At 53.3% G+C, this 15,566-nt stretch overlaps 1 protein-coding gene across 8 annotated transcripts in view; it reads right to left on the bottom strand.

Annotated features, from left to right (window-relative positions):
- The window catches only part of HSPG2 (heparan sulfate proteoglycan 2), a 128,068-nt gene that overhangs the window by 35,926 nt on the left and 76,576 nt on the right, over positions 1 to 15,566 (bottom strand). For 4 of the 8 annotated variants that reach the window (XM_081954564.1, XM_081954566.1, XM_081954568.1 and 1 more), the window contains 15 exons: positions 15,066 to 15,149; positions 11,425 to 11,517; positions 10,839 to 10,919; positions 9,731 to 9,961; positions 9,524 to 9,637; positions 8,339 to 8,466; positions 8,162 to 8,248; positions 8,015 to 8,073; positions 7,308 to 7,481; positions 6,462 to 6,572; positions 6,181 to 6,281; positions 5,687 to 5,867; positions 5,307 to 5,366; positions 3,927 to 4,049; positions 898 to 1,050 (listed from right to left, as the gene is read on the bottom strand). In XM_081954564.1, coding sequence (XP_081810690.1) covers positions 898 to 1,050; positions 3,927 to 4,049; positions 5,307 to 5,366; positions 5,687 to 5,867; positions 6,181 to 6,281; positions 6,462 to 6,572; positions 7,308 to 7,481; positions 8,015 to 8,073; positions 8,162 to 8,248; positions 8,339 to 8,466; positions 9,524 to 9,637; positions 9,731 to 9,961; positions 10,839 to 10,919; positions 11,425 to 11,517; positions 15,066 to 15,149 — 1,780 coding nt within the window. The remainder of the gene's footprint in view (positions 1 to 897; positions 1,051 to 3,926; positions 4,050 to 5,306; positions 5,367 to 5,686; positions 5,868 to 6,180; positions 6,282 to 6,461; positions 6,573 to 7,307; positions 7,482 to 8,014; positions 8,074 to 8,161; positions 8,249 to 8,338; positions 8,467 to 9,523; positions 9,638 to 9,730; positions 9,962 to 10,838; positions 10,920 to 11,424; positions 11,518 to 15,065; positions 15,150 to 15,566) is intronic. The other 4 variants (XM_081954569.1, XM_081954570.1, XM_081954571.1 and 1 more) reach the window with 2 other exon arrangements.

Below are 15,566 nucleotides of genomic sequence, written 5' to 3'. Positions count from 1 at the left end.
CACATGACCACTAAGCCTTGCCCACCCAGTCACATGACTACCAAGCTGCACCACTCAGTCACATGACCACCAAGCCTTGCCCACCCAGTCACATGACTACCAAGCTGCACCACCCAGTCACATGACCACCAAGCCTTGCCCACCCAGTCACATGGCTACCAAGCTGCACCACTCAGTCACATGACCACCAAGCCACACCCACCCAGTCACATGACTACCAAGCTGCACCACTCAGTCACATGACCACCAAGCCACACCCACCCAGTCACATGACTACCAAGCTGCACCACTCAGTCACATGACCACCAAGCCATGCCCACCCAGTCACATGGCCACCAAGCCGCACCTGCCCAGTCACACGACCACTAAGCCATGCCCACCCAGTGACATTACTACCAAGCTGCACCACTCAGTCACATGACCACTAAGCCACACCTTCCCAGTCACATGACCACTAAGCCATGCCCACCCAATCACATGGCTACCAAGCTGCACCACTCAGTCACATGACCACTAAGCCACGCCCACTCAGTCACATGACCACCAAGCCTTGCCCACCAAGTGACATGGCTACCAAGCTGCACCACTCAGTCACATGACCACCAAGCAACGCCCACTCAGTCACATGACCACCAAGTCAACACAGTCACATGACCACTAAGCTGCGCCCACCCAGTCACATGACCACCAGGCCACACCCTCCATCACATGACCACCAAGCCATGCCCCCAGTCACATGACCACCAAGCCACACCCACCCAGTCAAATGACCACCAGGCCATAGCCACAGAACCAGCACTAAAAATATTTGAATCCCACCACTGGGATGTGGGTATTGGGCATCCACCTTGTGGCATGGTTTGTCCTTGTGGCCGGAGCGATGCCGCCTCAACTTACTTTGCACTTGCAGGAAAGCTCGGGCCATGTGCTGCCCAACGCTGTTTCGCACTCGGCACAGGTACTGGGACTCGTCGGTGGGCTCAACTGCAGGGAAGCGCAGGATCCCGCCCTGGATAACGGCCTTGTGGGAGATCACGCCCCCGGGTCCTCCTGGAGCAAAGACGAAAGCTTCCCAGTTATACAAAGAGAGGGGGGATTTCTGCTTATGGGGAGAGGATGCTAGATCCACCCGGGCATGTTCTGTCCCACCCCAAGTCCTGGAACACCAAGCTGAAAACGGCATCGGCCAAGCTACACACAGAGTCTAGCTCTTACAATAGGGGTGTCAAACTCAAGGCCCGGGGGCCGCATCCGGCCCACCAAATGCTTAGATCTGGCCAATGGTACCAACCTGGAAACAGCCCTCCTGAGCTCTGTTTTCGCTGGCAGAAGGCTGCAGGAGGATGACACAGCCGAAAACGGAGCTCGGGAACCCATTTTTGCGAATAGAGCGCTCGGGCCACCACAAGCACCCCCGACACGAGTGACTCCAGCGGGCTACGCCTCCCCTGCCTCCCTCCCCGAGGCCAAGAACAACCCTGATGTGGCCCTCAGTGAAATCGAGTTTGACACACCTGCTTTAGAAGGATCCCCCTATCAACAGCACAATCCTGCGTTAAACCAATTGGCTCTTTTTTGAACCACAAGACTCTCTGAATGTTATATTCACTTGTACAGGTATTTTGTATTTGTCACTTGCATTTATGTTACAGCTAAAGCAGGGGCCCTCAACCCCAACTACTGGGACTTGAGCTGTTTAGAACTGGGCTGTGGAAGTGGTGAGCGAGCATGTGTGCATCCCACTCCCCCTTGTGCGAGCAGCAGGCGAGCCCATGCACGAGAGTTCCATTTGCATGAGCAGCAGTCGTGTGTGCCCGCCGCTCGGATAAACAGCGCTGTGTATACGTGTGCTTGCCCGCCGCTCGCACGGAGCCAACCCCTCTCCTCCCTCCCATGACTCCCTGTTGTGGCCCAGCAGGAGCCGGTGGAGCGGCCACCAGACTCCGACAGCGAGGGTCCCTATGAGTCAGCTCTGGAGGATGTGGAGGACCCTGGGCAGGGTTCTGACTCTGAGCAGGGATCGGACAGTCTGGTCGGCCACCAGGAGGCGCCTGAGGCATGGAGCAGCGGTGAAAGCCAAAGGAAGGGGGCTCCTGATGTCATGCCTTGGAGCAGTGGGGAGGAGTCACGGAATAGTGAGTCAGACATCAGCAGTGAGTTATTAGATACTAGTTACCGACGCGCTAACAGGCGTAAAGAGCAAGTGTGCAGTTACAGGAGGTAATTGCTCTCCGCTGCTGATCATTAGACACCTCTCCAGACTATAAAAGGACTGATTGTGCACATGCTCTTTGCAGAAGTCAACGCAGGAACTATTGTGGGAGTACAGTCTTGTGAGCGTGGCAGGCTGGATAGCTGCTATTGCGTGTCAGTGCCGGAGGGTTCTGAATGTCGAGTTTGTGTTGGATTGCTGCCAAGGATCTGTCTGTCTGTGCAATAAATCTCGTGCAATATCTTTGGCCTGGAGTGTGTCTGTGATTGCGGGGGAAGGGGGGGGTGTCAGAACAACTCCCTGTCAATTCCAAAGGTCGGGGAACTGAGAGAGAGAAAAAAACCAGGAAGTTCAGTGGCCTCTTGAAAAAAAAAGGCACCTTTGGGACAACCAACGACTTCGATGACTTGAGAATCTCCATAGACAGCAAGCGATGTAGCCATCAGCCGCCAGCAGAGGGAGCACACGCACAGAGACACGCTTGCTGTTTGTGTGTGTGTGTGTGTGTGTGTGTGTGTGTGTAAAAAGTTAAACTCAGGTCGATCCCTCTGACTACATAGACCTGTCCTTGTCTGGCGTGCAGGCTCAGCCCAGAAGTGGTTTTTTAACGGCTTCGGGACACTTTCTCAACTGCTCAACTCAGCCGAGGCCCCTTAAGGTTGAGGGACACGGTGGCTCAGTGGCTAAGACGCTGAGCTTGTCAATCAGAAAGGTCGGCAGTTCAGCAGTTCGAATCCCCAGTGCCTCTGGGGCTCGTGGGTGGGCCTGGGTCAGCGTACCTTGTGGGTACGACGCATCCGGGCATAATAGGTCTCCCCCTGGCAAGAAGATCAGGCAGGAAAGAAGGAACATGATCAGGCAGGAAAGAAGATGCTGGATAGCCATTTGCCTGAAATGGTATAGGGTTTCCTGCCTAGGCAGGGGGTTGGACTAGAAGGCCTCCAAGGTCCCTTCCAACTCTACTATTGTATTGTATTGAACAAATAGCAGGAAAGAGAAACAGAGAAGTCAAATAGAGCCAGTGCTTTTCCACACCTTGGCCTCGTTCCTGGGGGGCAGAGGGGAGTGGGGAAAGACCCCCCCCAATGTGCCACTCCCTGATCCTCCTGCACAGTTTTGCCCTCTGTGGAATCCCAAGGGGAGAAAATATATTGATGCTGCCACAACCACGGGATTTTAGGGAAGATGGGTATAAAGGTATTTATAGATACAGTAGCAGCCAAAATTGTGGAAACCTTTCAGGAAAAGTGTAGAGCATTTTTGAGGTTTCACAGCACTTTTTTTGGAGGAGTACCCCCCCCCAAAATTATCAATGGCTAAGAATGTCAATCAAAAAAGTCGGTTTGAATCCCTAGCGCTGCGTGACGGAGTGAGCTCCCGTGACTCCAGTCCCAGCTTCTGCCAACCAAGCAGTTCGAAAGCACGTTAAAAAAATGCAAGTAGAAAAAATAGGGACCCCCTTTGGTGGGAAGGGAACAGCGTTCCGTGCGCCTTCGGGCGTTGAGTCATGCCGGCCACATGACCACGGAGACGTCTTCGGACTCTTCGGCTTTGAAACGGGGATGAGCACCGCCCCCTAGAGTCGGGGAACGACTGGCACATATGTGTGAGGGGGAAACCTTTACCTTTTTAAGGTTGCCCAGCTGGTCTGAGCCTTCCTGGTTGCCAAGCCGAGGTCAGCCAGGGGGTCTTTTCGGAGCGATTCGGGGCTTACCTATCCACTCCACAGTGGGCTCTGGGCTTCCGGTCACGACGCAGCGAAACTCAGCTGCTTGGCCTGGCTGGATGCTCAGCTGGGAGGGTTCAATGGTGGCGGTGGGCTGGACGGCGGCGGTAGCTGCAGGAGGAAGCAAGTTCAGCTTGGTCAGTGTTGGGAAGGGTTGGGGGAGAAGGCGGCCGCAAGGATTCCAGAGCCAGCCTGAAATCCTTGGCAAGGCTCAAGATCCCTGCTGGAGGATGTGGCTGAGCACACTGAGCGCATGCAGGCAAGAGAATGCGAGGCATGCATGGACAGAAACATGACCAGAAGAACAAGGCCTGGAAAGGGAGGCGGGGGGCGGAGGGGGGAATGGAGGCAGGTGGGAGAGTCTGCCTACCCCCGCCTTGTTGGCCTGTGAGTAAGTAGGGCCATTCAGCATCCCAGAGAAAGGAGGACGAGGAGGAGGGAAGAAGAGAAGGAGAAAGAAGGTGGGGGGAGAGGAGGAGGTAGAGAAAGGAGGAGGGAGGGGGAGGGAGGAAGAGGAGGAGGAAGATAAGGAGATGAGGAGGAGGGAAGAGGAGTAGAAAGAGGAAAAGGAGGGGAGGGGGAGGAGGAGGGAGAAAGGAGAGAATAGGAGGGAGGTGTAGGAAGAGGAGGAGGTAGAGAAAGGAGGAAGAGGAGGAAGAGAAAAGAAGAGAAGGAGAGAGGTGGGGGAAGAGGAGATGGAGAAAGGAGGAGGGCGTGGAAGGGAGAGGAGGAGGAGGAGGAAGAAGAAAAGGAGAGGAGGAGGAGGAAGCAAGAAGAGAAAAAAGAAGAGCAAAAGGAAGAGGAAGAAGAAAAGAAGAAGAGGAGGGGAGAGGGGAAGAAAGAAAAAGGAGGGGAGGAGGAAGAGGGAGGAGGAGGAAGGAATGAGAGAAGAGGAGCGAGGTGGAGGAAGAGAAGGCAGCGAAAGGAGGGGAGGGAGGAAGAGGAGGAAGAAAAGGAGAGGAGGAAGAGGAAAGAAGAGGAGAGATGTGGAGGAAGAGGTGGAGAAGAGGGAAGGGGGGAAGGGGAAGAGAAAAGGAGAGGAGGAGGAGGAAAGAAGAGAAGGAGAGAGGTAGAGGAAGAGGAGGAGGTGGAGAAAGGAGGAGGGAGGGGAAGGGAGAGGAAGAGGAGGAAGAGGAAGAAAAAGGGAGGAGGAGGAGGGGGCAAGAAGAGAAGGAGGAAGAGGAGGAGAAAGAAAAGGAGAGGAGGAGGAGGGGGAAGGAGGAAGAGAGAGGGGGAGGAAGAGTAGAAGAAAAGAAGGGGGTGGAGGAAGAGGAAGAGAAGGAGAAAGGCCAAACAGCACCAGCCAACGGGCAAAGTGGGGTCCCAGTGGGGAGGGCGGACAGGCACCTGCAGGCCAAACCGACTTACAAGGTCTGTGGCCTTCCACCATTTCTACGGGACCATAGAACATCTGGGTCTTCGATGGAGCTGAAAACAGGGGTGGGGAGAGGGTTGGTGTATGAACAGGTGGCCGCGCGATGAGCTGCCTCAAGCGGGAGACTTGTGAGTCCAGGAGCCGTCTTCAAAGACTGGCCAACCATTCCCAAAAGATTCTTCCTCCATTTCCCACCCCCGCCCCCACCCTATGGATGTGAGCAGAAGCGTGTCTTTGCATGAGCCTGCGTGGAAGCCGCTGGTCCTGGGGTGGTGGCCCAGGCCAGCGTAGCGCTCGGGAGGTGCGGGCTGCTGGGCCGAGTCGGAGGCGCTTCTCCCCAGCAGCCGGCAGGGCGCGAGAGCCGAAGCCCCACCTTGCACGTAGAGGGTGGCTGTCCCCTCGTCCATGTCAAACATGTTGGAGCCCGTGCAGATGTAGATGCCGGCGTCCTCTGGCTGCACGTTCCGGATGGTCAGGATGCCGTTGAAGTCCATGGCGCGGCTGGGCAGCTTCCCGTTGTTCTGCCGCGTCCACACCAGCGTGTAAGCAGGAGACTGCAGGGGAAGGCAGGAGGTGGACGGGTGAGAGAAAGGTGGGGGGGGGAGAGAGGCAGCCAAGGGCCCAAAGGGATCCGCCCGATTAGGAAAGGGGAGGCGGTGTCCATGGCTGAAACGCTGGACATCCAGGGAGAGTCCCGGCATGCTGAGCTGAGAGGCAACCACGGTGGCCCTCACGCTTCCCCTGGGTGCTGTTGTGCCACTGCGGGTCTTGAAAGGCCCTCTCGGACTTAACCCGCTGTACTTCTGCCTGTCCTTTGCAAAGCTCCCCCCAAACCCCTTTCTCTCTCCCCCACCCCCAAAGACTCACCTTGCTCCTGGCCGTGCAGAGGAAAGTGACGTCACTGCCTGGTTTCACATTCTGCACTTTCTGCTCTTCCACCGTCACGGAGATGGCCTTGCTGGGACCTTCTGTGATGGCCGAAAGGAGATGGTCAGCCTTGCCCAGCTGGTCCTGTCCTCTCTCCCTCTCTCTCCCCAGAGGAAAAGAGGGAGCTGGCCTTCATCAGCTCTTCTGGGAGGGTCGGGGGTCCCCTTACACGCCTCCCTGCACCTGGCAGCCCAGTTTCTGAGTGGAAGCTTCCACCTCACCTGTGACGACCACCTCACTGCGGCTGGAGTTGGTAAAATGGGGGTTTCGGCAGGTGCAGACGTAGACGCCGGCCTCCGAGGGCCGGATGCTAGCAAAGTGCAGCTCAACACCTGCGGGGGATTCAGGAGGGACAAGGTCAGAAACCAACTGGCTGCTTCACCTACAAGCAGATGTCCCCAACCTCTGGGCCACGACCCACTCGTGGGCCTTGAGCTGTTTGCAACCAGGCAGGCGAGTTCAGCAACACGCAACCCACACTTGTGCGAGCGGTGGGCAAGCCCATGCCCACGTGCTCCATTTGCGTGGCTGGTGGGCGGACACGCACGCCGGTTGTGTAAATGGTGCCTGTGCACACGGCTCGTGCAGAAACATCCCCTCTCCGCCCTCCCTGTTCCGCAAAGCCAGAAAGGTTGGGGAACAGTGGTCTACAGAATAGGATACCAATAGGCTGACACATATTTTGAGCAACAGGGAGCCGCAGCAGAGGGATAAAAGAGCCACATGCGGCTCCAGAGCTGCAGGTGGCTAACTCCTGCCCCAGCTGAATCCCGGCCTCTCTAGAGCACTCTGGGGAAGCTTCCCACTTCAGACCCAGGAGCGTTGCCGAGAATGCAGCAACACTCAGCCGAGAGAAGGAATCAAGTACCCCGTGAAGGGCCCTTCAGAGGATCCCTCAAGCTTGAATAGATCCCTCTATTCAAGCTTGAGGGATCCTCCCTGGCCAAGCCCCAATTCCTTTGACTGCAAAAACACGACTCTCCACGCCCGAGTCGCTGTCCCTCCCCTTCTGGGTCTCCCCCACCGCTTTGCAATCTGCCCAGCTGGGGGGGATAGTACAGACTCACCTTCCTCCCTGCGCTGGGCGGTACTTGGCACGGGGCGGCCATCTTCCCGGGACCAGTAGAAGAAATGTGGCGACTCCCCACTGACCTGGCAACGCAGCGTCACTTCGCTGCCCTGGGATACAGCGGTCCGCGAGGGATGGATTTGGACGACCAGGCGGGGCTGCTCGGGGCGTCCTGAGAAGGAGCAGGAGGCAAAGGGAGAGGCCAAGGTGAGGGGGCATGTCAGAGTGTGCATATATACATACTGTACATGTACTAGGCAAAACCAGGCAATCAATCAATCTTCAACTATAACATGGAAGCACACACACACACACAGAGAAACCGCCCTTACAGGGCCTCTCTTATATAGACAGTCTCTTAAAGTGGCAGTAACCCTGCTGACTCATTCTCATTGCATCATCTCGGTTTACAGCCTTAGGGCAGCTGTTACATCATCATTACCTTAACAGAGCAGCTCAGCTCAGTGGCTAAGATGCTGAGCTTGTCAATCAAGAAAGATCGGCAGTTTGGCGGTTCAAATCCCTAGTATAGGTCTCCCTGCGTGAGCAGAGGGTTGGACTAGATTATTACCTCCAAGGTCCCTTCCAGCTCTGGTTACTGTTAAGCTCCCCCACCCCTGACTGTGTAAAACAAGAGCCATCAGCACGCACACACCCTTTTCGTACAACGACAATTCCACAACTAGCAAGCACATCTTTGCTCACCCAACGGAAGACATTTCTGACCACGGATGTTGGGGTTGCCCGTATATCCAGAGGCACACCTAGGGGGAGAACCAGAGACCCATCAGGGGGCTCTCGGGGGCTACTGCCCCATCCCAGCTCAGCCCTTCCAGGGAGAGACCCACTCACTGTTCACAATACTGGCCAGCATAACCAGGTTCGCAGGCGGTGCAGCGATAGCCGCCGCCCTCCAAGCTCTCGCACGTCCGCGAGAATCTGCCAAAAAAGAAAGAGGGGATCATCCTGAGCTCTGGCCAAGAGAGGGATCTGTGCCCAAGCCCTGTCCCAAGAGGGCAGGTGGCTTACTGGTTCTCAGAATCCGGCAATGGGCAAGCGCACGGCTGGCAGTCCTCAGGGGTCCCGGCGGTGGCATCTCCATAGTAGCCAGGTGCGCACCGTTCACAAAACTCCCCAGCCGCGTGGTGCAGACAATGCTGGAGAAGGAAAGAAGGGAGAAAGCGAGGGAGGGAGGGAGCGATGGAGAAAGGAAGGAAGGAGGGAGGGAGAGAAGGAGAATGAAGGAAGGAGGATGGGAGGGAGGGAGGGAGGAAGGGGGACGGGAGGGAGAAGGAAGGAAGGAGTGAGGGAGTGATGGAGTAATGGAAGGAGGGAGGGACAAAGGAAGGAAGGAAGGGGGAAAGGAGGGAGGGAGCGATGGAGAAAGGAAGGAAGGAGGGAGGAAGGAAGGAAAGAAGGAAGGAGGTTGAGGGAGGGAAGGAAGGAAAGGAAGGAAGGAGGGAGGAAAAGAAGGAAGGATCGATCGTCATTGTGGGAAAGAAAGGCAAACGGAAACCCCGAGGGGAAAAAAAGAGACTTAAGAAGGCCACATTGGAAGCCAAACCTCCCCACAAGTTTCCACCGCTGCTTTTTTTTCCCCCAAAAGAAAATGCTCATTTAAAGAAAAGCCCCGTTTGATCCAATTAATGGAGAATTAAGGGATAAATGGGATGCCTGATTCAAAACAGGCCGTTACATCACGGCAAAAGTATCCCAGTTGCGTAACATCAGCCGATTCCCCCTCTCCCTCCCTCCCTCCCTCCCTCCTAGCCCCACATCCTCCTCTGCCAGATTCCATGCAAGGTTTAGACTAGCTTTGAGCAGAAAATGGCTTGCTGGATGCCTTTCTCAGGCAGGAAAGGACTGCTGCTCTGGGCAGAGGCCCTGCTTGGCACCTGGGGTGGGGTGGGGATTCCAGTTCGAGCTCTCCTGATAGGCCCCAAAAGGCCCCTCCTCCTTCCAGGCCCTTCCCTAGGCAAAGAACATATCCCTGCTCCTCCCTCTTTGCTAGTGTCTCTGGCACTCAGAGAAGGGCCAGAAACTCAGGGGGAGCAGAGGTGGCATCCTGCTGGTTCGGGCAAACCATTAGTGGCATCAGGAGGAGGCTCCGCCCACCCACCCAGACGTCATCACGGACGCCCCAAACCGGTAGCGAAAGTAAAGAGGATTTCATGCCGGGAGGACGGGGGCAGCAACCCAGAGAAGGGGTCTCACCGAGCAAGTGCCAGTCTCAGGGTGGCAGGACTCCGAGTGCCCGTTGCATTCGCACAGCGTGCAGTGGCCCAGGTACAGCCCTCCGCCGGTCCGGGTGTAGCCGGCCGCACAGTCCTGTGGGAAGAGAAGGCAGGAAGTGGGGAGGGGGAATGTCAGTGCCTCCTCTGAGGCCTGCGGGTCCCGCTGGGCCGAGTCGAGTCAGCTCACCTGGCAAGAAAGGCCCTGGTATCCGGGCGGGCAGCGGCATTCCTCCACTTCCAAAGCTCGGGGCAGACTGGTATAGGTGGGCACCGCAATCTCCATGCTGATGCCAGCGATGCCCGCCGAAAGCATATCCGTGGAGTGGGTGGCGCGGATGAGGATCTCGTCCAGGTCGGCCAGGGCCATCAGCAGGTGCTCCCGTGTGGCAGGCTGCCCGTCCGGTCGCTTCCAGAATTGCTAGGGAGAAAAAGGAGACGGGGAGACTGGGGCAGAAGCAGGGCAAGGCATGGGACCGGCAGCTGGACTGCTTCTGCAGCTCAGTCTGGAGGCAACAAGGTGTCAGGGTAATGACGATTGAATAGTTGACCAGCTGCCGTAAGGCTGTAAACTGAGATGATGGCATAAGGATGAGCCAGCAGGGTTACTGCCACTTTAAGAAGCTGTGTATATATAAAGGAGGCCATATGAGGGTGTTTCTCTTCCCTTGTGTATTTCTTTCCTTGTGTTCTATCTCTATTGTGGTTTCCCGTGTAGAGTTGAAGATTGATTGCTTGCCTGGTATTTGCCTAACACGTGTAGGTATGTATATATAAGTCTTGTATATAAACCACTGTGTCAACACTCAATGTTGTCATGGGGACAGAATTTGGGGGGGGGGGGCGAAGTGCATTCCACACATACTGTTGGCTGGAGTCGGATCTCAGATTACTGCAGCCGGCTTGGGAGGGGTGCATCTTATAGGGTAATGTGATTTATGACACAGACTGAGGGAAGGGAAGGAACAGGGGTAAAGTTCAGAGATAAAGCAAACAAAGCAGAGGCTTGGCTGCGAACAAATCTTGCCTAATGATGCTCCTAATAAAAGACTGGTTTTGTATTGAAAACTTGACTCGATGCTTATGAATCAATTAGGGCATTTTTGGGAAATATGACACAGTGTTTGAGAGACAAAACCTCTGTGTACTATATTTTGCTCCTGAGTTGTCTCAAAATAGCAGTCACGCTGGGTGCATTCATTGTGACACAAGGGGCACACTGGGGTGCAGTGGAGTGTGCAGGAATGCCACCCTGCCTGCTCCCTCCCCCCCCACCACGTAACTCCCCCTTGCTTTACCTCCCGGAAGATCACTTCGAAGCTCTTGTGCTCGTGAGGCCGCAGCTCGGATAGGTAAGCCACCAGGGTGATGTCGTTGCCCTGAAGGAGAGGAAGAACAAGGGAGGGAAGCCTTCCACAGCAGCTGGGGGATCCCCGAGCAGAGCCCCATGAGCCCCAGATCCTCCACACCCACCCACTTCCTAGGGTGGCGCAGTACTGCAGGCTACTTCTGCTGACTGCCGGCTGCCTGCAGTTTGGCAGTTCGAATGTCACCAGGCTGAAGGTTGACTCAGCCTTCCTTCCTTCCGAGGTGGGTAAAATGAGGACCCAGATTGTTGGGGGGCAAGAGGCTGATTCTGTAAACCGCTTACAGAGGGCTGTGAAGCGGTATATAAGTCTAAGTACTATTGCTCGGGGGCAGAGAAGCCAACTGCTAATCCAGCTTCCTTCCTCCAAGACAGGGAAGGCCAGGCGGAGTGCTTGAAGGAAACCACAAACTAGAGCAGCAGAAAAGGGAAGGGGGAATCCTGAGGGAGGGGCTTCAGCTTCCCCCTCCCATCCCCACAGGCCACTTCCAGGCAGGGTGCCGCCATCCCCAACTTACGGTAATCTGTACATCCGCATCGGGCAATGGGGTGCCCCTCCCTCCGGCCGAGTAGGAAAGCGTGTAGCGGAGGCGTCCTCCGTAGGAGCCCACCTGCAAGGGTGAAATAGAGACCCTCTGTTCGGTCACTCGTTCCCCCCCCCCACAGCCAGGAGGGGCTTCCGGTCCCAGTCAGGAAGATTCCTGTCAAGGTGCCCCCCCGTAACCTGCTTCGACCCAACGGGGATTTTTATCCTCCTTGCGAGGTAGGCCAAGCGGAAGGCAGACCTCCTGCCATGGGCTTCCCTGCTTCTGCGCCTTTTCTCACAACCATCAAGCAAGCAACAGAGCAGGCACCAATCGAAAAGCTGCAATGGGGTTTCTCTCTGCTGGGTTAGCTCACGAGGCCTTCAGATGCGCCTGTGGGAGCACAGGAAGACCCCCTCCCCTTAAAGGATGACTCTCCCTTGGACACCCCCCCCACCTGGAGAAGAAACGTCCTTTCAGTTGGTTGCATAAGTTCAAATCCAGAAAGCACACGCAGATAACTGATTCAGCAGGATTCATTCATTTCTTTATATACATAAGAATAGATGAATAAATGTACAACACCAACAGGTGGCCCTTCCAACTAAACCCAAGGCAGGAGAGTTACAGGCAAACACAAGCAGTTAGTTTCATTTCAGCAGACAAGACTGCTTGTTTACTTCTCAGAGCAGCAGACGGCTTACGTTTCTGTTTCAATTCTCTGCACAGACGCAGCTCTGTTTAAGCTCCCATTAGCTGACTTAGTTGCTATGCCTATTTATTGGTTGACCTTGTTCCCATGTCTCTCCTAGTCATGAATATTTTAACAAACTCCCTCCCACCCGTCACACACACACACACGATATTAATTCACACAGCCTCATTTGAGTTTTTAAAAGCTCTGGAAAAATCAACCTGCGAATGAGCGCACACATTCTCAACTTTATCCGTGAAGCGCCACGCGCCATAAGGCTCCATGCAAGGCAGGTAGTCCTCGACTTACGACCACAATCGAGCCCAATGTTTCCATGGCTAAGAGAGGCATTTGTCACAAGGCAGGATTTGCCCCATTTTACGGCGGTTCAATGAATCTGGTTTGCTTGTCAGAAGGTCGCCACAGGCGATTGCGTGCATCCCCGGGATGCTGCAACCGCCATAACTCCGAGACAGCTGCCGACAATCTGAATTTTTTAACCCCCGTGACCATGGGGATGCCTCAACGGTCGTTAAGTGTGAGACTCGACTTAAAACCTAAAATGTTTTTGTTGGGGATTTTGCCAGAAACTCATAGTAAAGAAAATGTATATTTGATTATTCATGTTACAACAGCAGCTAGGATTGTATTTCCACAAAACTGGAAAAGTGAAGAGATCCCTACAAAGGAGAATGTGATTAGGAAATGTGCAGAAACGAATAGATCTGTGATGGTGAACCTATGGGACAGGTGCCACAGGTGGCACACAGAGCCATTTGTTAGGGAACGCAAGGCGTTGCCTCCGGAGTGCGAAAAATCGGCCCTGCGGGCAAAGCGGAAGTTTGGGAATGGACTTCCAGTTTGCTTGTACGGTCATTTTTTGGCACACAGAGCCATTTGTTAGGGAACGCAAGGCGTTGCCTCCGGAGTGCGAAAAATCGGCCCTGCGGGCAAAGCGGAAGTTTGGGAATGGACTTCCAGTTTGCTTGTACGGTCATTTTTTGGCACACAGAGCCATTTGTTAGGGAACGCAAGGCGTTGCCTCCGGAGTGCGAAAAATCGGCCCTGCGGGCAAAGCGGAAGTTTGGGAATGGACTTCCAGTTTGCTTGTACGGTCATTTTTTGCCCTCCGGAGCCTTGAGGGAAGCCTCCTGAACGCTCCGGAGGGCAAAAAACAGCCCTACGAGCAAATCGGAAGTCCATTGTTGAGCTTCCAGTTTGCCCGTAGGGCTGGTTTTTCGCGCTCTGGACACTGCAGGAAAGCTCCTGAAGCCTCCGGAGGGCCTCCGCAGGGGAGGGGGGAGGCTGTTTTCACCCTCCCCAGACTCCTAGAAAGCCTCTGGAGCCTGGGGAGGGCGAAAAAAGCGTGCCAAAAGCAGGGGGGAGCATTGGTTGTGTGCGCATGTGCACGGGGGGGAAACATGCGCATGCACACTGGGGGTCATGCACATAGCATTATGGGTGTGGCACGCCCGCGCACAACCCCCCTGCGCTCCCCCCGCTTTTGGCAAGAGAGCCAAAAAAGTTTAGCCATAATAAATTAACACTGGCAATTAAAGAGAAAGAACAAACTGATTATTGTATTATATGGGAATCGTTTTACCGATGGTTAGAGACTAGACATAAGAATGAATAGTAAAAGAAGTGTAAAATATAGAAAATGTATTAACAGTTAGTATAATGAATACAGTTAAATAAACCATGATGAGGATTGTACATTTAAGGTACTGGAAATTAAGCTAAGAATAGATTAAACAATGAATATGATTGTAAATTTCAATTGTTGGGACAAAATATTTGTACCCAGGTGACACACCGTTTAATGGAAAATGGATTGCTTATATATAACAGCAGCTGGGATTGTATTTGCACAAAACTGGGAAAGTGAAGAGATCCCTACAGAGGAGAAGGTGATGAGGAAAATATTAGAATGTGCAGAAATGAATAGATTAACACTGGCAATTAAAGAGAAAGAACAAACTGATTATTATACAATTTGGGAATTTTTTTACCGATGGTTAGAGAATACACATAAGAATGAATAGTAAAAGAAGTTGTGTAAAATATAGAAAATGTATTAACAGTTAGTATAATGAATACAGTTAAATAAACCATGATGAGGATTGTTATAGTATCAGACATTTAAGGCATTGGAAATTAAGCGAAGAATAGATTAAACAATGAATATGATTGTAAATTTCAATTGTTGGGACAAAATATTTGTACCCAGGCGACACACCGTTTAATGGAAAATGGATTGCTTATATATAACAGCAGCTGGGATTGTATTTGCACACAACTGGGAAAGTGAAGAGATACCTACAGAGGAGGAGGTGATGAGGAAAATATTAGAATGTGCAGAAATGAATAGATTAACACTGGCAATTAAAGATAAAAAAACAAACTGATTATTATACAATTTGGAAATTGTTTTACCAATGGTTAGAGAATAGACATAAGAATGAATAGTAAAAGAAGTTGTGTAAAATATAGAAAATGTATTAACAGTTAGTATAATGAATACAGTTAAATAAACCATGATGAGGATTGTTATAGTATCAGACATTTAAGGCATTGGAAATTAAGTGAAGAATAGATTAAACAAGGAGTATGATTGCAAAATTTAATTGTTGGCACAAAATATTTGTACCCAGGCGACACACCGTTTAACGGAAAACGGATTGCTTATATTAAAATAAGATATTTCAAAAAATAAAATAAAATGCGAGAGGCGTTTTTCGTAAGCCGCCTTTTTTGCGCGATGTGTGTTTGGTCACTAAATGATCCGTTGTAAAGTCGAGGACTACCCGTAATGAGCTGCTGCCACGCAGGATGGTTGTTACAAGAAAGAGAGAGAGAGAGGGGGGGGGGGAGAAGGAGAGGGAGAGGGAGAACAATGCCATGCTGGGTCCCAGGCTCACCACCTGGGAAGGGGGGTTACCTGGTTGCCCAGGAAACCTCTGGGCAGTTCCCAGTAGAAAATGGCTTCCGGAAGTTTGGGAAGGCCTCGGTAGAGCAGCCAGCGCTGAGGCAGAAGAGGGGAGCTGGTTCCAGTGGGCACACACCAATGCCACCGCCCAGCCCAGCAAAGAGCCCACGCCTCTGTTTTCCCCACATACACACTCATGCGGCCCCCCAGGAAAAAGGACTCCAGGAATTCAAGTGGGAACAAAGCACACCCCACCGTACCCCGCCATTTTAGGGGAAAAGGACCTTGGGATGGAAAGCAGCTCACTCACTCACTCACTCCTTTCTTTTCTTTCTCTCTTCCCTGATCTTCCCTTCTCTTTCTTTTTCTTTCCTTCCTTCCTCTTTCCTCACCCCTTCCGCCTTTCCTGTCCTTCTCTCTTCCGTAATCTTCCCTCCCTTCCTCCTTTCTACCTCTCTTCCCTTTTTTTCCTCCCTCCTTCCCCCACGTTCCTTCCTTCCACCTTCCCCCCTT

The sequence above is a fragment of the Natrix helvetica genome (assembly GCF_964273705.1).
Source record: "Natrix helvetica genome assembly, chromosome: 5".
NCBI classification, from domain to species: Eukaryota; Metazoa; Chordata; class Lepidosauria; order Squamata; family Natricidae; genus Natrix; species Natrix helvetica.
Note: the sequence above shows the minus strand (reverse complement) of the source record. Positions and strands in the feature narration are given on the sequence as shown.